The sequence below is a fragment of the Parasteatoda tepidariorum genome, chromosome 3 (genome assembly GCF_982258835.1).
Source record: "Parasteatoda tepidariorum strain Cologne lab strain chromosome 3, Ptep-v5.0, whole genome shotgun sequence".
In the NCBI taxonomy this organism is placed as follows: domain Eukaryota; kingdom Metazoa; phylum Arthropoda; class Arachnida; order Araneae; family Theridiidae; genus Parasteatoda; species Parasteatoda tepidariorum.
The window spans coordinates 71,058-96,037 of NC_141757.1; the positions used below are offsets into that span (position 1 = coordinate 71,058).

General features: G+C 30.4%; 1 protein-coding gene across 1 annotated transcript; it reads left to right on the forward strand.

The window, feature by feature from the left end:
- Window positions 1–8,741: 8,741 nt before the first annotated feature.
- LOC107436478 (uncharacterized) lies at window positions 8,742–23,857 on the forward strand. The gene is made up of 4 exons (XM_016048214.4): window positions 8,742–9,028; window positions 14,052–14,258; window positions 17,252–17,314; window positions 22,050–23,857. Exons 2-4 carry the CDS (start codon window positions 14,069–14,071, stop codon window positions 22,217–22,219), a joined length of 423 nt encoding a protein of 140 aa, XP_015903700.1. The 5' UTR covers window positions 8,742–9,028; window positions 14,052–14,068; the 3' UTR covers window positions 22,220–23,857.
- The last annotated feature ends 1,123 nt before the right edge of the window (window positions 23,858–24,980 follow it).

Below are 24,980 nucleotides of genomic sequence, written 5' to 3' on the forward strand. Positions count from 1 at the left end.
AATTGAATAAACTTTCGAATGAACTAGTGATTTTTTAGCTGTCGTAAGTCTGCTGCTCTCAGTCACCAAAGCTTTTACTGTCTTTACTCTTTCAGCAAAGTTTTTCAAACTTAGCCATTTTATTAACTGTAATATATATCTGTTCGAAACTAAAATATTTGAACCAAAATAAATTTTAGCAAACTTTTGTAAAATTTAAAAGTGTAATTACTACGTATTTGTGTACTCTACGGTTATAGATGTGAGAAAAACTAGAAAAGTTGTAATATAAGTGTTTTTTATATATATATTTATATATAGTTAGCTACTTCAAATTTAGCCAATTGGTAGCGAATTTTGATACGGTGTAGTATTGTGTTGGGCAGTATTGTATAATTCTGATATTGTGTGTCTGACCTTGTATTAAATTTTGTTCTATTGGTTTGTTGAAATAACTCAATTTTGTAATTTGTGTAAGACTTTTTATATAATCTACAGATTGAATTTCTATTTCTGTGTTTTGTAGCACTTATTTGTGTTTTGTAGTATATTAATTATAAATAAAAATGTTATACTTGCAATTTAGTTTTTGAGTTTGTTTTTTATTAGTTTGTGATCAACTCTATATTTTCCTAGGCTTGATAAAAGTTAATTTTGAAATTTTCCCATAAGGGAATATAATTGAACTTCAATAAATTAATGTTATTTTTTTCCGATTCGAAGAGAATATATCATCGAAAAGTATTTCTGTAGTCTCTGTTTCAATGTTGTACAGTGGGCAAAATAAACTATTTCAAGTTGAGTAACTTTTCGTTCCAGTGATCAGATTTTCGAAAACTGAGTACAAATATTAATTGTTCAAAAGAATGACTTCAATAGCTAACAATATTTAACTATATTTAAGTATTAGGGGCTAAGCTCGCTGCCGCTTACCAACCCCGATGATTTCTTCGCAATAATTGCTTATTTTGCAGAAAACAGTTTTTCTACTTGAGATAAAATTATTCACTTAACATATATGAATTAACATAAAAGAATTCTGTTTGCTTGTGCCTCCACTTCACACGTCCAAATATTATCTATTAGTATTATAAATATTTAAAATATATATTGGTGAATAGAGAAGCAATTTTTCTAAGTAATTATTTTTTTAAAATAACATTTATAGTGTAATAACATTATATTGTTCAAACGAATTTGAGTTCACAATCGTACTTTAATATTTTCACTAACCCAACGGGCGAATATATTAAGCACTACTTCTACTTATATCTAATTCGGCATGAAGCTGATATTTAAGTTCTAAATAATTTAACATAGGCTTAGCGTCTGAAAGGGGCTTGTGCCCCCCCCCTTTATTTTGCCAAAATAAAGGGGGCAATTGCAAAATGTCAATATATATATACACTTGACTTCAATGCTTAGTTTAGAACACATCAGAGATAAAAGGTTACTTTAAAAAAAAACATTTTAAATGGTTGACTTAATAATAGTTTGCTTCAAGAAGCTGTTTGGGAATTTTATTCCATGTGCTACCCTCGTGGTTTCTGGTAAAAGCAGCTGTTTGATAAAGCAAGTAAGTGACTATTTTCTTTTTAAAGGAATCGTTTATTACTAATTAAAGAATCGGTTAGCACACATTTTCTGAAATGTACTCTACGATAAATTTGGTTTTTCAAAACATGATAGTTTGTTTAATTTAAAATTTAAAATTTGAAAACTCGGAAGGAAAAAAAGTTCCTTTAAAAATATTCTCTTTCCATTTTTTTCTTTAAATAGCATTTCTCTTAAGATAAATAAAATATTTTTATTTTATGACTACAGAAAAATTATTTCTTTAAATTTTATTAATTCATCAATGTCTAATAACAAAACGAAATTTTATGCATAGTTCTGTTTTTTTTTTTTTATTATATGGAGCTCTTTAAAAGTTAAAGCTTCTATGAAAGAAACTCATTACTATACAATCAGTTCTAATTAAGGGAGAAATAAAAGAATATTATGAACTATGGATATTTTTAAGTCAATCTAAACTGTCTCTAAGCTTGCTAAAATTAAAATAAGGAATGGAGTGAAAATTGTTTTAGCGTTCCTCATAATTTCAATTTCGACTTTTTTAGTAATAAGGGTTTCGCTTATTCAACATTTTCCCCCTTTAAATGTTTATTTCTTGTCTTTTAAAGTTTATTAATGTAGTGTACACCTTAAATGTGAAAGCTCAAAATTAAAAAATTTTGTTTGGGAAAATCGAAAGTTAAATTGCCTGACGTGAGTGTGACAATCATTTTGTTACCCTCGGCCAAGAATGTAAATATTCAGCGATATCGTAAAATCGCGATTAATCTCTCCTCAAACTTTGAGGAAATCCTTGAAAGATGCGAATGAAGGACACCGAAGGAAATAAAATCTATTATATTTCATAAGATCTAAATATAATTCAGTTTAATAATATAAATAGGAATTTATGAAACAAAATTTTAAAACTTTTTCTTTCTCTAGTAATGCTTATTTTTATTTAAAAGAAAATTTTATAGTTACATAATTCAAACGCACACACACATTTAGTGCCTTCTGCTAAAGTATTTGACAATTTTTTGAATAATTTGATTATGATTCTTATTCGCATAAATGTCAGTGGTCATAATTATCTAAAACTCAGAGTAAATAGTCTTTTTTTATGAATTTCGGAATGAATACTATCGTTTTAAAATGCCTCTCTTCTTGATTTAGAATATTTTCTATTTTTCTATGTCGTTTTAGTTTATTTATTCACTCCCGAGTGTCCATGAAAATCTTCTTTTAAAATTAAGTTTTCTTTTGCTATTCTTAAAAATTGATGCATCCAAACTAAAGATTCCTTTTCGAAACTATAAAAATCCATATAACATGCGACAACTGCTATTTTTCACTTCCAATTTTGCTTTTGCTTTTTCCCTTGCTTTCTATCCATTCTTACTTTCTATTCTTATTTGCTATTTCACTTACTTTCTCTTCATTCTTTCTTTTTATTCTTACTTTCTATTCTTGTTTGCTATTCCACTTACTTTCTATTCTTTCTTTCTTTCTATTCTTTCTTTCTATTCTTACTTTCGATTCTTACTTTCTATTCTTTCTTTCTATTCTTACTTTCGATTCTTATTTGTTATTTCGCTTATTTTCTATTCATCCGCTTGGATTAGTCTTCGTAGGGACAGAGGGTGTGCGGTATTGGTTCTCATTAAACAGTTCGACCTTAAAATGCGCGACTTCGCGTGTAGGTCGTCGGGCTAAAGAAGCAAGGGGAGCCATCCCCTCTGCAGAGGATCAAAATTGGGATGTCATGCCCTCTATGTGATGCAGAGCAGTTTCGTTTTTGGTTTGGCTCTCAAAATTGTTTCGTCAAATGCAAGCTTTTAGCTTCAAAGGCTGTTAGAGATGGATATGCATGCCTGTCGGTGATATTGGATAAAGAAAAAGCACTATCAATAGAGCAGGTCGAATAATAGAAAAAGAACCTCCCCGGCAGGTATGTTTAATCCCTCTTAATCTAACTTAATTTTGTAAACTGCTTAATTAAAATTGACTCTTAATGTTTATAAAAGATGTCTTGACTAGTAATTTTTCATTTAACAAGATTTGTCTGATTTAAATTTCTTGGATATATTTTAACAAGAAAGGGTAATAATATTAATACGGCCTGTGTAGGGGGCAGGGAACTGTCCTTGCATCAGAAAGGTTCTGGGTTCGAATCCCGGGCAAGGCATGGATGTTCTTTCTCTCTCTGTACTATCTGTCGTCACTGTGGGAGCGACGTTGGCCCCCCTAATAGGGTGCCCCTGAAAGAGAGGCCAACAAAATCGCCCTGTATATGCCTGAATTGACGGATGTTAACACAGGTGGGATTTGGAAAAAAATAATATAAATTTAACTGTAAAATTTTAAGTTTGATGTTAATATTAAATAATTTAAACTTCAGCTGTTTTGAGTATCTAGTATATTTTACGTATAAACAATTATGCCACATTATTTATTATGCAATATTTAGAATGAATGCAGTAATTTGTGTTCGAAACTTGCATATTGTATCTAAAACTGATGTGCATTCCTAATTTCTTTTCTTGAAAATGGATGAATTAATGGCTAGAATGCATTTAAAATTGTAGCGATTTCAAATGTCTATTCAGTGTGAATATTTCGGTAAACATACGAGATGCAAAAAAATATATATTTTAAATAAATACAAATGCTGTACAATTAAGAAAACTAAACTCTGGAATAGAAATGTAGGTAGCTAATTTGTATGGTTACTTTTTGAAACCTATTTTAGAATAAGTTCAGAAAAATCAAAGCAAATGAGCAACACTTCCGGCATCTTCCCAGGTGAAGAACGAAAAGTTCAGTACCTGCCGTTAAAAAAAAAAAAAGAACTTTTTGATAATTTATCCATATTGCAACAACTAATGAAATTTCTGGGCCTGGTCGGTAGGGCGCTGGTCCCATGTCCGAGAGTTCGTGGGTTCAAATCCCGCCGGCCGAAGACTCCCCGTGTAGTAAAGTGACTGATGCACATTAAATCTGTCGAGTCGCAAAATTCTCCATATTCCCATAACAAATCAATTCCTCTGGGGGTATTGGAGACTATCAAGAACCTCTGGGCCGAGTTGGACCGCCTGATTAAGGAGTGTACTACCCGTCCAAAATCGGTGAAGGAACTTGCATGTCTTGTCCAAGCCGAGTGGAGGAAAATACCACTAGCCGTCGCACTTGTGGAAAGTATACCCCGCGAATGTTCACGCGGCAATTGTCTCTCGTGGAGGCTCTACCGTCTATTGATTATGAATAAAGTTTGTTTGTCTTTTCAATCTATAATATCATCTGCATAAATACACTATCTACCAATAAGTATTTGGACACGTGTGATTGAAATGTAAGTTCCAATCACACATGTCCAAATTCCAAATTTTCAATCACACGCGTCCAAATACTTATTGGTAGATAGTGTATTTTGTACAGTATCGAGACTTTCCATCTTTTTATTGTTTTTAAGGCAGCTTACGACAGTATCAAGAGAAATAAGTTGCATGAAGCAATGGAGGAATTTGGTTATTAACTTGACAAAGGCAACACGCAGAAGAATCAATTGCAGAGTTAAGTTGCGAAACGAACTCTCCGAGCCCTTCTTCGCTGATAGAGGCCTGAGGCAAGGAGATACAATTGCCTGCCTTCTATTTAATATCGCACTTGAAAAAGTAGTCAGAGCATCTGGAATCAATGTTGGAGGCACTATTTTTCAAGGATCTACACAAGTTCTTGCTTATGCAGATGATCTTGATAATATAGAAAGATCTAGACAATCAGTAGTGGAAAACTTCAAATCTCTTGAAGTAGCAGCTATTGAAATGGGATTAGCCATTTATGCTGACAAAACTAAACATATGGAAATAGACAGAGGACTCAAAGGCAACGCCCTTGCATGTGAATGATTATGAATTTGAAACTCTTTATGAATTTAAATATCTTGGGACTATTGTAATCTGTAAAAATGACATAAAAACAGAAATCGATACCTGTTTAGCTATGGCTAACAAGTGCTACTTTGGTTTAAGAAGCCTACTAAAAAGTAAATTTCTTAAAACAAAAGATTAAAAAATTTTATATACAAAACACTCCTACGGCCTGTGATCCTATATAGTAGTGAGTGCTGTAGTCTTAATAAAAAAGAGAACAAATTGCTGCTTTTTGAGAGAGGGAGAGGGATATATGGAAGAATTTGTGGTGCAGTCTATGAGAATAACAAATGGCGCACCCATTACAATCATGAGTTATATAAACAACTAGACATAGTCCATGCTATTAAGGCCAATCGCATTCGATGGCTGGGACACCTTTATAGATCTGAAGACCGAAACACCGCAATAAAGAAACTTTTTTTTAGACCAGAAGGCACAAGAAAAAGCGGTCGTCCACCGACTAGGTAGCTGGACGCAGCTGAGAGGGACCTAAAGATAATAGGAATAACTAACTGGAAGGCCATGGCACAGAATTGATCAAGATGACAAAAACTTATTCGGACGGCCATGGCCTGTCATTGGCTGTAGTGCCCAAGAAGAAGAAGAATTTATATTTTGTAATATAAATATTTTCTATTGTGGCGACATCTATTGAATAACAAGTGAAGCAAAATATCAAGCAAAATATTTATTATTTTTATTTTGTAATATTAATACATTCTATTGTGGCGACATCTATTGAATAACAAAAGAAGCAAGATATCAAGAAAAAAATATTTATATTTCGTAATATTAATATTTTCTATTGTGGCGACATATAAAGAAAAAATATTTATTATTTATATTACGTTATTATATATTTTCTATTGTGGCGACATCTATTGAATAAAAAAGGAAGCAAAATATCAAGTAAAAATATTTATTATTTATATTTCATAATATTAATATTTTCTATTGTGGTGACATCTACTGAATAACAAAGGAAGCAAATAAATATCGAGAAAAATATTTATTATTTATTTTTTGCATATATTTTGCTGTATTTTGTATATTATTGAGACTTTCCTTTTTTTTATTGACTTTAAGGCAGCATACGACAGTATCAAGAGAAATAAGTTGTATGAAGCAATGGAGGAATTTGGTATTCCCCTGACTCTTATTAACTTGACAAATGCAACACTCAGAAGAGTCAAGTGCAGAGTTATGTTGCTAAATGAACTTTCCGAGCCCTTCTACACTGATAGTGACCTGAGGCAGGGAGATGCACTTGTCTGCCTTCTATTTAATATTGCACTTGAAAAAGTAATCAGATCTTCTGGAATCAATGTACGAAGCACTATTTTTCAAAGATCTACACAAATTCTTGTTTATGCAGATGATCTTGATATTAAAGTAAGATCCAGACCAGTGGTTCCTGAACTTTTTTTTGTCTCGCATGTACCTTGACATGTGTTTTCATTTTGGATAGACCCCCTGCTTTCCTGATATTGATTTTTTTTTTGTAAATTCATCAAATTTAATTGTATTTTTGATAACTGGTATAGTAGTGCTACTCACTGTGAAAGATTTAAATTTCGAACTATAGTGAAGTGTATTGTGAAAAAAAACACATGTTAATTTTATGCATTTATTAATTAAATTCAAACTAATTTAAATAATATGTAAATGGAGTAAAATAATTTCACTATAAAACCCGTACTCGAGTACGGGTTTATATAATATTAGTAGCGGGTACGAGTACAATTATAATATTAGTAGCGGATCCGCTACTAATATTATAATTGCGGAAATAAATTTGTATACAAAACCGTAGTAGTTTATTGTCGGTCTGTTTATTACGTTTTCACTTAACTATGTAACAAATCTCCGTGATCTTGTGCGCACATAAAGTTGGAAGTCTAGCTAGCTAAACTTAAATTTTAATGAAATTTTTACTTCATAGCTACTTTTATAAATTATGTAGAATGTAGATAGATGTAGGTCTTTATATTATATGGTAGTATAATGTAAGTAAGTAGGTACTATCATTGTATGTTGATTATAATATTCATGGAATGCCAAAATTAAAAGTCGCGTCCTGCTCATATGAGATCCATTATAGTTGACCTCCATTTTCATTTCATGAACTCCCAATTTTTTTCTCTCTTGACATGGACCACTTGCAGGTTGTCGTCGACCCCTGGGGGTCGATATACACCACTTTGGGTCCACAGGTCTATAATCTTAATCAGCAACGTACTACGATTGGTACGAATAAATTATCCATCCGAACATGCGCATTTGAAAGATACAACACACAAATGCTAAAAATGCCAATCAAGTAAACCTGAGAAAACGATTAAAATTAAGACGATAATGACGTCAACCAATCAGATTAGTCTATTTACTAAAATGTCGGACATCCAAGCAATAGCCTTAAACTTCAAAAATTATTTTCTTAAGAAGGTTATTTATGTACGTCTTGCCTGTTTGATGATACTGTAGGGTATCTACCACTACAAATATAGAAATCCAATTCACTAGTATGAAAGACATGTTAACCGATTCTATGATGGAGTACCTTTTCATAAATGAAGGTTGACATGGTCGAAAGCTGCTATCCCCACATTGGTGATCTTCGGATGTGATGTGAGCACGCCTATCTTGACAGTAACGCCCACTTCGATCTTGAAACGCCTACTTCGATGGATGGTCCACATTGAACATTTGACTTGCTTCTTGTGACTGCGACATTGTCCACCTCCTCACTCTGTTGCTACTCAGTCTCGTCTCGATCACGCACAACGTCGGCTTGCTTACACTCGACTGGTAACGGCAATACAGGAGCGACTACGACTGTGAAGATAATACACCTCTCACTTTCAGCACTCAAAAAGTACGGTGATCTTAATACAGCTCTCCCGGCTTCTCACAAAACAGCAATGAATCAGCTAGTGGTATCCGTACATTGAATTCTATCACAGATATAATTCTGGTAGGGGAGTACTGTAGGGTATCTACCACTACAAATCCAATTCACTAATATATAAGACATGTTAACTCGATTCTATGGCGGGGTACCTTTCCATAGATGAGGGTTGACATTGCTACTACATAACATTGCATAACTACGACATTGCATAACTACTGATCCCCACAATACCCTTTTTTTGTCACTGAATACAGTTCACGCACTTCCGATCGCAGTCAAAGGAGAATGAGAACCTAATTGGATAAAAAATATTTTCTTCCGAAAATTTCACCAATCAAGTTCCCCATTTTTCTCAGCAGTGTTTCGAAGAGAATGACCTTAACGCTTTTAGATTTCAACGAAAGGTTACAAACGGAGAAAGACATCCAAGATAAGAAGTAAATAGTAGAACAAAACAGATGTCAATCTTCAACATGAAGTTCTAGTTTTGAAATTTTTATAAGATCGCAAATATTTCTTTACAGTATTATATTCATTAAATGTGTATCAATCAAACTATGTTTCATTTTGGAAAATTTTAACGTTTTATTGATATTGATGTAAATAAAGATCATGTGCAAACATTCTATCCATGCATGAAATATATGAGGTAAGGTAACGGAGCGTAATGTAATTAATTTTTTTTTTTCCTGAAATATATGATTCCAAATTGTGACATAATATAAGAAAAATGGTTTGCAACAACATTGTTATTTGACGCAGCAGATTCTAAATGAAATTTTTAATTGTAGGAAGTTTCTAAGACTTGGCGATTATTCTGTCACAGATCACGATGCAGAAATCTCCCCTTAATCATTAATAAAGGCATTGATGATATATGTAGCGTGTCTACCACTACAATTATTCAATTCACTAGTATATGAGGCATGTTAACTCAAATCTATTGAGGTAGATGGAGAGTGATAATGACCTTTTATAAGATAGAGAGTGATAATGACCTTTTAGGTTGACATTGTTGATAGCACAGTTCCTACATTGGTGACCTTCAGGCGAGATCTGACCTCGCCTACCTTGGCAGAACAGGGGTCTGTTTAGAAGAAATTTGGGTCCGTTAACGGACCCTTCACAAAATATCTTTCCTAAACGGACCCTTCGCAAAATATTTTAACTTAAAACCGGACCCTTCACAAATTTGTTTATCTTCATTATTATTTTGTCAATCGAATAAACCCTTTCCAGGGCAGAAAACAAGAAAGATTGATATAAACGAATTAAGTTTTGTCTTCGGCAGACGATTCTTCCATTATTCGTCCGAAATGAATATTCTGCGTTCAGCAGTATAGGCTAAATACCAAATATTTGTATGTTGCATCTCTAATTTAGAAGCAGCAATTGTTGTTTATTTTTTAAAATTTAATATTTTTAATTATAATTTTACAGTGTTGAGCATTATCATGTATGTCTTTACAATTTAAAAACTCCTTTAAAAAGTTTTTTTTTGCAATAACGGACCCTATTTGCACAAATTCATAAAAGCGGACCCTGATTGAAAAAATGTGAGTAATTTTTTCACAATTTCACGAAAAACGGACCTTTCACAAAATGTCTGGACAGACCCCTGCAGAAACATCCACTTCGATTTGAACATGCCTACTTCGATAGATGGTCCACATTGAACAGTTGGCTTGTGACTGTGACATTGTCCTCCTCCTCCCGCTGTTGCTACTCAGTCTTGATTACACACAACGTTGGCCTGTGTACACTCGACTGCTAATGTCAACACAGGAGTGACCACGAACGTGAACTTAATGCAGCTCTCTGAACCAGCATTAATAAGTCTGGTGATCTTAATACAGCTATCCAGGCTTCTCACAAAAAAAGCAATGAAAAGTGTATGTTATCCTTTCATCGAATTCCATCACAGATATAATTATGGTGGGGAAGTTCAGTATCGTCTCTACCACTACAAATATTCAATTTACTAGTACTATGTAAGACATGTTAACTCGAATTTATCAGGGTACCTTTTCATAGATAAAGGTTGATAATGCCACTCCCCTTATATATTTATTTGATGTAATCTATTCTAAAGAATCTTCAGAAATTATTTTCTGAATTGCAATTAAATTTTATTTAAATTTACTGTATCTGGACACACCAATGTTTCAGAACCCTACATTAAAGTGTCTTACTTTAAAGGCCTTATTTTTAATTTTATCTAAAGTAAAACATTCATTGGAAGTCAGTCATCATAATGTACTAATATGGAGATCAATGCTATTTATGTGTTCCCCAAATAATTTTAAAACTTCAACTTTGCCTATTTAAACATACAGTAATAAAACCTTGCAGGAATAACATAATGTAACAACAGAAACCAAATAATCGAGAGAGCTTTTGCATTATGGCAGACACTAATTATAAGCTTCACTGCGCATACACTAATATTATTACACTTAAAAAATACTTTAAATGCAGCTTTTGCATTACTAAAGCTTTACATTTTAATGTGTTGTGTGCCATTCGTTTTGGTTTCTGAAAGTTTTTTCATTATAATTTTTAAGATAATTTGTTGCTTTGATTGCCAAAATAAAAAAACTACGCATTGATTAGGATCAGGGTTGGCAAGTTTTTGACGCATGACGGTTTTTACCGGTTTATACCATGGTTTTTACCGTCATGTCAAAAACTCATAGTTTTGGTAAAACTGTATTTTTATTTGAGTTTAACTGCTTGTAATTTAAAATTAATTGATTTCAGGCAATAAAATTAGAAAAAAAGTTGTTAAAAGATATTTAAGAACAGATTCTTGCATTTTCCCAACATGATTATATCAAAACATACTATTTGAAGTAAAATATTACGATACTAAACAAAATTTTCAACATTTCCAAACATCATTTTGTTTGGCATAATACATTACTGAAGAATGTCAAGTCATTCTTGACTTAGAGTTTGTTAGTAGCTACAAGTTTTGTTTAGCTTATTTCTAATACAGTAGAGAACCAATTATCCGGGATGCTCGGGACCATCGCTATCCCGGATATCTGAATTTCCCGGTTTTCTGGATCGACCAAAAAGTGTCGTTAATCGATGTTTTATCGAACCCGAAGTACAAGGAAAAAGTGTAATGCATAAAGAAAGAGAAAAAAGAAAGGTATTCCTAACTTTAAAAAGAAGAAAAAAAGGTAGAAATATAACATTTAAAAGCACACAAAAATTTGCAAGTTCAGACAAGAAAATCAAGTTTAAAAAATACAAAATTCTCATATTTATTTTTTAAAAATAATTACAATTCCTAAATTAAATAATATAAACAAAACCAATGATTAAATAACGCAATATATTTCATACCTAATTATACGGGGGAAACGATAAAATAAAAGGAAAACTTATTAATTTAAATAAAAACACTTGAAAATTATCGAACCGAAACGATAGTTAAAAAAGGCACTAGCATAAATATTAAAACCCGAAACAAGGCAAGATCAACGGAATTCAAAAAAAAAAAAAAAAACCTAATGATTAAATTTATGAATAAAAAGAATTAATTTATTGAGTGCGAAATTTATCGCGAAAAGAAAAAAAATCAAACGTAGTGGAATCAGAAAAACAAAACTGCAATCTGCTTCATAAAATAATCCTATGTTTAAAATAATAAACAATTCTCCTTTTATTTTATTTTTTTGTTGATAAAAACAAGATTTTTAATTACAGCAGATGTGATTCTACACCAAGAAAAACTTGTAATTGATACCGCACTTCCAAAGAATAAGAATTTATTCAAAAGAAAAAGATTTTATTTTTATTAGTCGATGTCAAATAAATATATTTTTCTCTTTTCTTTTTCTGTTCACTGATATGCATGCAATGCATTTTCCCCACCCCCCTCGTAAATCAAGCAGAAAACGAAATCAGCATGCCACACCCTTGAGTTTGATTGACGGTCTAAAGGAAAAAATGAAACATTCCTCCCTTCCCTGCCTTCAAGGTCACGGAGGAAATGACGTTTCTCTGGGTAAACGGGGAAAAAAATCTTCCCCTTCCTTACATTTTCCTCTACTCAACTTCAAGGATGAGTCCAATTTCCGCTTTTTTCGTTCTAGTTTAAAATCGTTCTAGTTTAAAATGGCGGGAAATTCGAGCAAAATTTTTCCCGGTTTTCTGGTTTCCCGGTTATCTGGATACCGGATAAATGGTTCTCTACTGTATTTAAGAAATGCCAAATTTTAAATTCTTCTTTTTAGTTCTTGAATTTATTAATAGTTCCAATTCCAAGCTTTTTTGTTTGTTTGCTTATTTCTAACAATTAAGAAGAGCAAAATTTTGAATCCTTTGCAAATCAAGCTATAATGATAAAAATAAGTATCACTATTTTCAATAAGTATATTACAATATTTCCATATGAATGTATATCCTTCTATAAGAACATATACATGTATATAGTTGCAAAATAAATAGCAATCATTTACAACATTCATTTATTCAATCATTTACTAAGGCAATTATGTGAAAATAATATATTGTCCGCTATATGCCATAAATGAAAGAAAACAGTAGGTTTTTGCCGGTAAAAACACGGTTTTTACCACTGTCATGTCAAAAACCAGTTTTTGACGGCAAAAACCCAACCCTGATTAGGATTGGGAGCATTAAAAACTTAAACTGCGCAACTGCAAATTTTTGATTTTTATTCACAAATTAAAACAATTTAAATATTTTTTTATTTTGTTCAGATCTGCCGCACATCAAGAGTTGGTTGGCCTCAGATTGTGCATCGCTAATTCACATCATTGACCCGTTGATAGTTACGAACAAGTTTGACTCGCAATCTAATCGTGCTTCATAATGCTCGCAAACGAGTTCCGCTCGGGAGTAAGATTTCGTCCGAAATGGTTAGAAATGAGCACTACTCGCATAGTGATCGCCATTATTATTCTGCATTGATTATGTTGCAATCGAATCCTACTGACGAAATGTAGTTAGTTTTACTGTCTACAGATGGCAGTACAGGTTCCATGAATTTCTTTTCATAATGAGGGGGGAATAATTTTTATTACCTTGTTCTTTTTATGCGTATTTTGGTACGTTTTTTAGGGGGTTTGTACAGAAAACTGGATCAAAAGCAAAAGTTAGATAATTATGATGATGATTATGATTGTTAAAGATTTTTAGGTAATAACTGTAATTTTTTTTATATCGTGTACAAAAAGATTTTTATTTTATTACTCTATCTAAATGCTTCATAAAGTTTTACATTAGTTGTATTTATTTAGTCCTTTCAATTTAATATTTGTCTTATATTTATAATTAACTATTATTATTTATATAATTGATTATAATCATTTATAATTTACAATTTAGTAATTATTTTAAAGTATGTAAATTGATGATTGTAACTGTTATTTATGTACTACAAATACTTTAAAAAATGTTAAAACACATGAGGCATCGCCAGAAAAGGGTGACATTTTCGGAAAAATGACGGGGGGAAACAGCTGCCACTTTCGACTACTGTTTACTCGTAATACTGCACGAATTAAGGGAACGAAAACTGCTCATTTCCCTAACAATCAAAGGGTTAATTAAATTGATTTTTTTTTTTTAATCGAGTGATTGAAATTGTGATTTTGTTGATAAATATCCTGTTTAATATGACTAAAATTTTATAGGTTTGAAGAGACTTTAAATGATGCCAGCTGATACTGGTGATGTTGAATGTGTGGATGGATGTATATGTGTTCCCTTAGTGGAAACTTCTCTTTATAAGGAAGGTGACTCTTGTGATAAATCAACATTTGATTCTTATTGCCAAAAAAATATATGTTTTGATTCAGAAGTTTTTGGTGGCCGATATATTAGGAAATCTAAGTCAGAAGGTTTGTCATATTTCACTTGTTTCTCTAAAATGTTTTTTTTTTAACATATGCATACCTGCCAAGTCTCCAGTTTTACGACGAAAACTCCTGTATTTTACGACTGCCTCCTGTTTACCCGTATAGTCAAATTTCTCTGTGAAAGAAATTTTAAAAAGAATTTTTGACGATAAAATATCCACTAATACTTCTCTTGTTCCTCAATAGATGGTGCTCTTGCCAGTACTGCAGTATGTTGAGTGTTTTTAGTTTAAGTAATTATAAATAATGGTTTAAAAAAATTTTCTTTAGTCTAAGGTTTATATACATATTTTTTACGTCGCTAATGTAAGTGCTTATATTATTTCCAATTTTGATTTTCATGATTATGCATGACGTATCAAAACTTTATGCCAAAAAAATTTCGCTAGTAAAATCTCTTTTATTTTATTTCTCCAATGTTGGCTATGCATATGGTTTCATTGAGAAATCAATCCATGTATTTCAGGCAATATATTTAAGAGCGAGAATAGGAATACAATAAGAATGCATAACAATATGCGAACAATAAACGAGAACAGTGAAAATTATCATGAACTACTGTAAAAAGTGTCAGGAACGAAAGTCCTACACAGAATTCCTGCATCCCAATATAACTTGAGAATATCGCCGTTACTTTGAGATTCTTTATCGAGTCATTCATTTTACCTGCTTTGCAGATTGGACATTCATTTGTTTGAGTCAGAAATTTGCAGTGGATTCAATTCAGGATGTATGACTATAGTTTTCCCAACTCTCTTGGATCTTTACCCAGCATTTTTCTTTGGATAGTAATTCTTGCCGTGTGCTGTATTAATTTAATTGTAAAGAACCTGTAGAGAGTGGCAAAGTTAGCTGTTCTTCCTTTGTACAAATCTTACTTTTTCCTTCTCTAAATTTTTTTTCTTGTCTTCTTTTTTTTTTTTTCCTAAAATAAAATTTTGAAACATATATAATATTTTGGCAACCAAATAACACTTAGAACCATGTAGCGTGCCTTGTTTTATCAGTCCTGATGACATCCTGCCTTGTGATAATTAATGATGTGCTAATACAGATTACTGTAGACTATTGTGTTAAATACAGATGACCACTGAGTCTTCTTTAACATTTCTTCAAAAAAAAACTTTTTTGGAGGAAGGAAATTGCCTTTAATGCCCTTCCACTATGTTCTAAGGAAAAAATTTTACACTAAGTTATGAATTAAGCATTTCAATAAGATATCCTTTAATAAAGTTCTGATATTGTATTACATAGATTAGAATTTTTTTTAAAAAAATGAATTTATAATGAAATCCAATAAATTTTCTTTTTTTTTTTTTTTTTTAATTTAGGAGCAGTAACTGTCAGGGTTGTGGATTCTCTAGAGAAAATGTCCCACTCCTGGAACTTTAAGACTTAGACTCCCTCATATATATATATATATATATATATATATGTATATATATATAAATATAAATATATATAAATATATATATATCTATATATATATATATATATATATACTGACACACGCGTGCTACTGATTATTTTTTAAATCTGAATGAAGTAATAGATGCTAGCGAAAAAAAGTTTTGGCCTAACAGATTCTTTATATTAACCTTTGATTATGCAATGGAAAAACTGTTATTAGTAATTCTTTTTTGATAGATATCCGATCATCCACAGAGCTGAAACAAGTATTTCCACACTAACTTAACTTTTCAGATTAGATTTATATAGGTTCTAAAAGTCTGCAAGACTTATAGAACCGAAAACTTTTTAAAAAGAACTTTTAGAACAGAAAAGGTGTCTTGCAAATGTGATCATATTTCTTCAAGAGCTGCATAGAAATCTTGTTTGTATTTTTTTCATTTTGATATTTAAAGGCTCTCGATACTTTATTTTCATTCGCTTTGCCTTTTGAATATTTTTCAAAAATCTCTCAAAATCTGTTTCGTAATTAATTTGTAATTAGAAGAGGACAATTCAGTTGCAATGCCTGACTGTCCTGATTTGATTATTTCAATTGTTCTGAGAATAAATTTATTCTCTTTTCTAAATTTGTTTATCATCCAATAAAATTCAAATTGTCTTTCAAAAACTAGAGTAGGAGTCTATATGTTTTTAGCAACTCCGACTTCATGGTAACTATGCTCTATTATTTTTAAGTTATCCTGAATATTTTCTAAATTAGATTCTTCCAAATACTCAATTTCTTGTAGATTAGAAGGTATGCTGAAGCCTTTTTTAAATTTAAAATAAAAAAGATGTATTATGTATATATGCATAGATGATTGTGCTCCGAAACTTTCCTTAAATCCAGGGTCCAGAAGTTTTAAGAAATCACCCATCCCATTTACGCATAAAAATTCTTGAATATTTTATTTAAAAATATTAGAACTATGATTTATGCTTGGCATCTCTTTCATTTGTAAATTTTTCTGGTAGAATAATAAATGTGATTATAGATAAAAGTAAACTTATACATAATTATTCATTTAAATTATGCTGCATATAATTTATTTAGAATTTCATGCTTTGAAAAAAAATATCAATGGTTTAAATTTATAAAGGCATTAATTTTTTGAGATGGGTCATTAATTATTTTACTCAGGGTATTTTCAGAATTTTTGAATTGGGCTCACAATCACCTCTGTATATATGTATTATATATAGTATATATATATACATGTACCTAATAGATAAATTAAGTTTTTCTGTCTTTATAAGATCCATTATAATTATAATCAAGTAAAAGTCTTATCAGTATATTTAAAACATTACTGTTTATTATAGGTATGATTATTATAAAATATGACAAAAGTAGCATTTAAACAATAAATGTAAAAAAAATTCTACGTTTGCAAAATTTATTTTAATTTTGACCTGCATTTAATGTTTTTCATTGATGAAAAAAGATGTTCTGACCAATTGATAAGTGTATGTTTATCCTTGTTTATTTCACTAATACATTTTTTTTCTTCTTTTTTACATAGTTGAAGAATTCTCAATGAAAAACTTGAAAATCTTAATCAGGAATTTATCAAAAGCTGTCGAAGGTAAATTATTTTAATTATGGGTATAGTAATAATAGTCATGTAATTCAAGCGAATATAGGGTGAAGAAACAAGTTAAAAATATTTTAAAAGCAACCAATTTATCACGTTTAAGAACATGTTATGGATAATTGTAAGTGTAGAATATAATTTATTCAGCCAAATCTTTAAATCGGTGGTGGTTTTCATACAAAAAATTATATGTTGTAAAAAGCTGAACACTATATCGACTTTATGAACATTGTTCATGTTTTGGTACTTAACAACTCTAGAGGATGACTTTATCTTTTTATAATTTTTGTGAAGCTGAATATTGTACAATAATGAAACATGAATTAGAAATTAAACTATTATTGTGTTTCCCTATCTAAAATATTAGCATTGGACAAAACAATGCTGTAATTTAACAATATTGTTCAACTGTAAATCAAAAGCAAAACAACATAAAAAGCTTCAATTAATCTTTTTGTGTTATCCTAATTAATTATTCTAATCGAAATACTTTCTCACACTTTTAAGAACAGGATGCGGCTTTTAAATCTATTTTTGGCCTAAGTATGCATTTAATTAAAAGCAGGACATTTTCCCCTTTGCTCTCTGGGAAACGCTCGACCTATTTCATAAACCAATGGCAACTACTAAGATTTCCCTCTTTCCCTAAATTGAAACATTTTACGGATTTTACTTTGCAAGATTTTACCTAACATATAATGGAGAAGCATAACTTTTCGTACACACTTTTCATGACTGCTCTGTCTAATAATTAATAAATAAATTTTGTACCCTCCTTCCTGGCCTAAAACCTGTTTTAATCGTTCCACTCGACAACGACGTTATATATATATATATGTTATGGTCAATATAAATTGTCCGTTATTATTAATACTAACTGGTCAATATTAATAATAACCAAATAAGTCGGTAAGAGTGAATTAGCGAATTTATCACATTATCCTGCTAACCAATGACGTTTGGTTAAGTCATTCTTTAGAGTTTTTATTTATCACCCAAAGAAGTAGTTATTATTAATTGTGATCAGTTTAAACACATTGACCAAACTTTATTGGTTATGAGGTTTGGTCAATGCCATTCTTTCGCATTTTTATTTATCACTTTGACCCAAAAGTCAAAGAAGCAGTTATTATTAATTGTGACCAGTTAAACTGTTTAAACACACTGACCAAACTTCATTGGTTATTATTATTGGTTATGAGGTTTGGTCAATGCCATTCTTTTGCATTTTTATTTATCACTTTGACCCAAAGGTCAAAGAAGCAGAATTGTGACCAGTTAAACTGTTTAAACACATTGACCAAACTTCATTAATTATTATTAATAATTACCCGTAAAAGTGAATGATTTGCGATATTTCTCACTTGAATCAAAAGAAGTGGTTATTATTAATATTGACTGGTTAGTATTAAAAATAACTGAATTTATCACTTTAATTGTAACACATGTTCAAAGTGGCACATCCATGTTCCAATGCTACGTAAACCGTTTAATCGCATTGATGAAACTTCATCGGTTATTATTAATAATAACCGGTTAAAGTGAGTAATTTTATTTTATAACCGTGGTCGAACAGCCGACCCAATTTTATGGGTTTCCGACTACTAATGTTCAACTCCATAACCTTGTCATTTTGACCATAACATCCAGAAGACAAGGGAACACCAGGATCAAATATTGTTAGAAATTTGCCTTTGTGGAGGACTTTTTGATGGAACTAACCCGCATTTGCATTACATGAAGAGGAAGACCACGAGAACCTCCCTCGGTTAGCCTGACGGCAAGGGGACTGTAACCCATAATCCGTCTATCACTGGGGATATTTCATGTCGGCACTAGTGCAAGCCAGATGCAGAATTTGTATCGACTAGCCATAGCCGAGATCACCTCATTGGAAGGCAAATGCTCTATCCCCTGAGCCATCGCGGCTCAAAGTGAATAATTTGCAATATTTCTCACTTTTACCGAAAGAAGCAGTTATTATTAATGTTGACCGTTTAGTACTAATAATAACCGGATTTATCACTTTTGCCGTAACATATATATATATAAAGAAGTTAGTAGGGGTTTTTTTCTCAATAAAATTGACCCTGAAAATTTCCCTACTGGAAAAGACTTGAGGTCATAAAAATTTCATTATCATTAAGAACTTTGAATTGAGCCTTTTCCCATTTCATAACTAATTAAAAATTGTTTTGGTTTTCTAATATTGTGGTTTCTGGATATAAGGTTCTGTCCTGTAATGTAACGATTGCTGCTCCATAGAAGGGACGCGAGAGACGGATCTTGTGCGGAAACGAATGATTATTTATTATTAGTGTGTGGCTTCATAGATATCAGCTTACTTTATAGAAAATACATTTATGGCTAAAGTGAAAAATTGTATCACAACTTGATTAAAATGCATCTATCGCTGGAATGTCAAAATTGCTTGTTTTTTCTGAGGCCTCCTTTTGAAGGATTTATCGTAGATGATTAACACAATAATTAGAATTGCTTTATACCAGGGTTGGGTTTTTTGACATGGCACATCAAAAACATGGAGCAAGTTTCTTTTTTGACATTGAAAGCATTTTATTAGATACTAAATCATGAACAGTGCTTGCATTATATTTTGCTACACTGTTGTATAAAATTAAGAGAATTTGCCGGCTTGGCCGTTTATCTCTGGAACTACTGGACCGATTTTATTTAAATTTGATATGTACATACATTGATACAACACAAAACAAAAAACCATTCGACAACTGTAATACACAGGTATCGTCCTGCATAACACTCGTTGTAGTCAGAAGGTACGAAACAGCGGTTGCGGAATAAACAAAACATAAAATGGGTTAATAGGGGATAGTCAAGACATACAGGCCTTGCAACGTGATTTTATACTTGAAATAAGGCAGAAAATTCTCTTTTCTTACACCAGTGTATAATAATGATTTATATTATTTATTACGCATAACAAATGTAGCCAAAATTATTGAAAGTAATTGATTTTTCTAATGGTACTCTTAATACTTTAAAAACTATATTCAGTTTTTATTATATGTAATGACTATGAGTTGTTATCAATATAAATATTAATTCTTTTATGTTACAATTTAAGCAGATTTTTTTTAGATTAAGTAAAATGAAAGTGTTCGTCAATAATTGTCTGATCTCAACGTATAATTGCTTTTATTAAATCTCAATATTTGTTGCTATTAATTGAATTCAGGTGACCATAATTTGTCTGACCGCACAAACAAGGCTTTAGAGGAAATTCAAGCAGCCATGGGAAAATGTTGGGCTTAAAAAAAATTTTGTTGTCAATAAATGTGTTGCTTATCTTGTCAAAAAAATACCAATTTTTGTATTTATTAGTTTGAAATCCTTAAGTTAATATGTGGGACCTTAAATTTTAATAAATTATTATTATTTCCATATATTTCTATTTTTTTATAACACATATGCTCAGTAATTCAAAAATTGTGTAAAATTAATAAATGTTTTTCTTAGATAAACATTATTTTCCAAAAATACTTTGAAAAAGTTTCTGTACCAAAAAAAAAAACTAAAATTTTGGGGAAAATTTTGATTAAAAAAAACTTTGATCATAGGGGCTCTGAGAATTTTCTGCACTCCAGCTTGTATGTGCATGAATATTTTCAATGTTAGTGAACTAATGTTAATTATATTAATGTATTAGTTCACTAATGAGTGAACTAATTGTAATTTATAAAAAAAAAACATTAATGTTTTTTTAAATAAGTTAATAATTTTTCAATCAATCAATTCAAGGATTTAATAAAATTGATATTAATATTTAGTACAGTTATTAGAATAAATTTCCTAGTTACATTTTATTTTATTATGTTATACGTAATAGTTTTAATAAGTCTGCATTCTATGCTAAGTCTGAATTCTACTATGCAACTCAGCATCAATTGAAAGAATAGCTTGGACAATGACAAAACCAGAGGAAAATTGTATCACAATATTTGAGAGAAAGATTTTGTGGAGTATACTTGGTGGTGTAAATGAAAACAATAACTGGAGAAGGAGATTTAACTTTGAACTGTGCAAGATTTATAAACAACCTGATATTATTAAATACATAAAAATAAATAGAATGAATTGGATGGCCCACGTGATTCGAATGAGTGATGACAATACAATAAAAAAAATGCTGCTTTTTAAACCCACTGGAACAAGAAGTCATTATGGAGAAATCTTCAGAGGAAGGCATTGGCCCACATTGGGCTGTCTGGCCAACTATGATGATGATGAGTTTGGAATTTTGATCTTATTCATACAAAACTGAAAAATGAACTGATTAATGAAAAATGAAATGTACAGAAGACTTCAACACTTTTTTTTTTGTAATTGCATGTTTTTGTGATAAGAAATAAGATGATTTTTGAGTGATTTTTTACTAAGCTGATTGTTTTTGTCTTTTTATTTTAAATAATTTGACAAATTAACGCATTAAATAAATTGCAATTTCGCATATTTTTATTTATAATTTTATTCATATTTTCTACACCAAAATATAAGTTTTTTTACGATTATTGTCAAATCAAAAAGAGAGTTTAATGTCAAAATAATTCAAGAACACAATTAATTCTCATCACTTGTCATTTCATACGTATGCTCATTTATAAATACTTCTTATTTATTCTAGCTAATAATTATCCTTATTTATAATGCTATTGAATTTTAAAACAACTAATTGTGAGAGTTCTTTCAGAGATTTCTGGTCAACTGGTCGAACTTCTGGTCGAGAATGATGCCTTGCAACAAGAGAGTGATGCTAGAAATGTCGCAATTGAACAGCTTTTAAGAATGACGGTCAAAGAAACTGAGAATGAATTGAAGCCTGTCCAGATGTCTGTCATCTTAACACCTGATAATGTCTGAAAAGATTTTTAAACTTTTACTGCAGTAATATTTTTACTGCTGCACACTTTATACTAACTGTCAAGATATATTTTTGTCTTAAATATTATGTAGTATCTTACTCATGAGCATGCTCTTTATTTTTCTCCTTCTGAAATTGAACGATAAAACAATTCATTTTAATCTTTCTGCTTAATTTAACTTTTTGGCACATTTTATAAATATCTCAAATGTTCAATCACTATGCAATAGAAAGACTTTTGCTGTTATAAAGACTTAACTGTTTATAAAGAGCTGTGCAATATTAATTTATATTTTGCATCATCTGAACTTAGCATTGGGAGGTAGTGTAGTATGAATCAGATTTTATATAGTTACCAACATTTACATTTTTCATAGTCATTGTGAAGTGAAATTACAATTACATTACGAATTGTAAGCAGAATTTTTTTTAAAAATTTTTATCAGATGTAACATCAAATGGTTGCCTAGCTATTTTAAAATTTGACTTGAAAATTATGTAGAATAACTCTTAAATTCATTTTAATTCAAATTTATTATATCAAGAAAGAAATATCAGAACATAAGTTTTGAGATAAAAAAAATGAGTTCAAAAAGATAAATAATGAGCACAAAATAGTATCAAAAAGTCATTATTTAAATGCGCAATCAGAAGTAAGTTAGCTTGTGTGTCGTAATCATATCATAATAAAGGAGACGGGGTTTTCAAAATCACAGGGAACAGCGCTCCAATAGTTGCAGCAAAAAATTTTAAAAAATAAAATGCACACGCTTAAATTCTCAATGAAATCAACACAAAGCACTCCAATAAGTAGTTATTTAAAAATGGTACGTTGAAAGAAAATTTTGAATTTTTAAAACCACGTGGAAATGTAGATCAATAACTGCCTAAAAAAATAATTTAAAAATAACTTGGATTTACAATGTACCAGCAGGGAAATTATTAACAACTGCTAAAAAAATCTGATCGAAAAATTATTGGATTTATGATGAAATTGGCAACAACAAAAAAAAGCTAGTCAAAAAGTGCATACTCAATTTCAAATTTTGCATATCAAAATTAAAAATATTATGTATTTCATCAGTTGGAAATCATGTAAAACTCCAAAGTAATTACTACAGAAAAAGCTATTGAGAAACCATATAGATTTATTGTACAAATTGAGTGCGTCAAAAAGTGATGACTCGAATGTGCTATTAGAAATCTCTCAGCAAATCTCTTTCCTCCTCAAACTTTATTTTTCTTTAGACTTGCTAAAATAAAACGATTTTAAACTTGTTTCAGGGTGCGTAGCCATATTTTTCAATAAGCACCTTTTAAGTACTTTTTAAGCACTTACAAAATATTTTTAATCACTTTCCCAACAAAAAAAAAATCATAATTAGGATCTGTGCAGTAATTAAAATTATTTTTTACTGTCATTTAAAGTTCTTAATTTATAAACATAAAATCACTAAACATTTTCAAAAACTTTATATAATCAGGATAAAATAACTAGTTTCTGATAAATATTGGTGAGAAAATTGCAAAAATCATGAATTTTTTGTAATTTGAACGAAAATCGATACGCCGAAGAAAAAATCTCTTTTTAAAATATAGAAAATTAAGCACTTTTTACAAACACAGAATAAAGAAAAGTCCCCTTAAGGTCTTTTAAAAAAAACTTAAATCAAAATTAAACACTTTTTAAAAACGCTATGCACCCTATTTATGTATGATGTAAAACTTAGAAAAATTCTTGTGATTAGTTAGCTGAATTTTACAACAAATAAATGTTTGAATTTTAAAATTTGTGTATTAACTTCCTTTGTAACAAAAAATTTTCCATGACATTTTCTAAATATCAAAGAACTATGATTTTTTAATGCAGCACAAGATGCACTAACTTCTTCGACACTGCCAAGTTGAGCTTATGCAAAGTATAGAAAGAGTAAAATAATTTTTCTTTTTCTGAAATAGTTAATTATAATACAGTGAACTCTCGGTACTACGATATCCGATACAACAATAACTCCCTTTGTTACAATAATGTTTTGTGGTCCCAACGAACTTATATGTGAATTAATGTTATCCTCCTCTCAATATTTTCTCCATTTATTATTGGTTTTCAAACAATGTAAAAAATCTTCTGATGAGATCTGCTGATTATCTTATTTCTTCTTTTCACCCCAATGAATAGTTTTTGTATTCAGATTACATTCCTTGACTTGCATACACCACCTTCCATTCTTAGAATTGCCTCCCTTATTTCATTTTTACGTATCTGATTTCATATTTAACCATAATTAAAACTCTACAAATTAAATTTTTAAATAATATATAAATAGATTTATAGTTAACACATATATAACATTAAAATTTAAAAAAAATCTTATTGTCTCCAACTATATATTTATTTGGTCCCTAAAATATTGTTGTAGCAAAGTTTTACTGTTATAATTTATACTTGTCATTTTTTTTCCTTATAGAAAAATATTTGATTCATTCACAGAAGAAGAAAAAATTATATTTAAAGTATATCCATCTCAATTCATTCATTAATTTATTTTTTTGAAAACTGAGTCAGTAATGACTAATACATAATTTTAAAATTGCAACTCCTTGTTAGTAACTGCTGCTAAGTAACTCCGACTGTAATTCTAGATTCAGAAAATTAAAAGTAAATATTTCACATAAAAAATCTGTACCGGTCGCAAACTTTTGAGCAGATTTTTCACTAAAACTTTACAAAAAGTCTGGAATAACCCTGATTTAAGTATA

Coding starts and splice junctions, on each gene's coding strand:
- LOC107436478 (XM_016048214.4), top strand. CDS start 14,069: ATGATGCCAGCTGATACTGGTGATGTTGAATGTGTGGATGGATGTATA. Junction 14,259..17,251: donor TAGGAAATCTAAGTCAGAAG/GTTTGTCATATT, acceptor TTTTTTACATAG/TTGAAGAATTCTCAATGAAA. Junction 17,315..22,049: donor TTTATCAAAAGCTGTCGAAG/GTAAATTATTTT, acceptor GAGTTCTTTCAG/AGATTTCTGGTCAACTGGTC.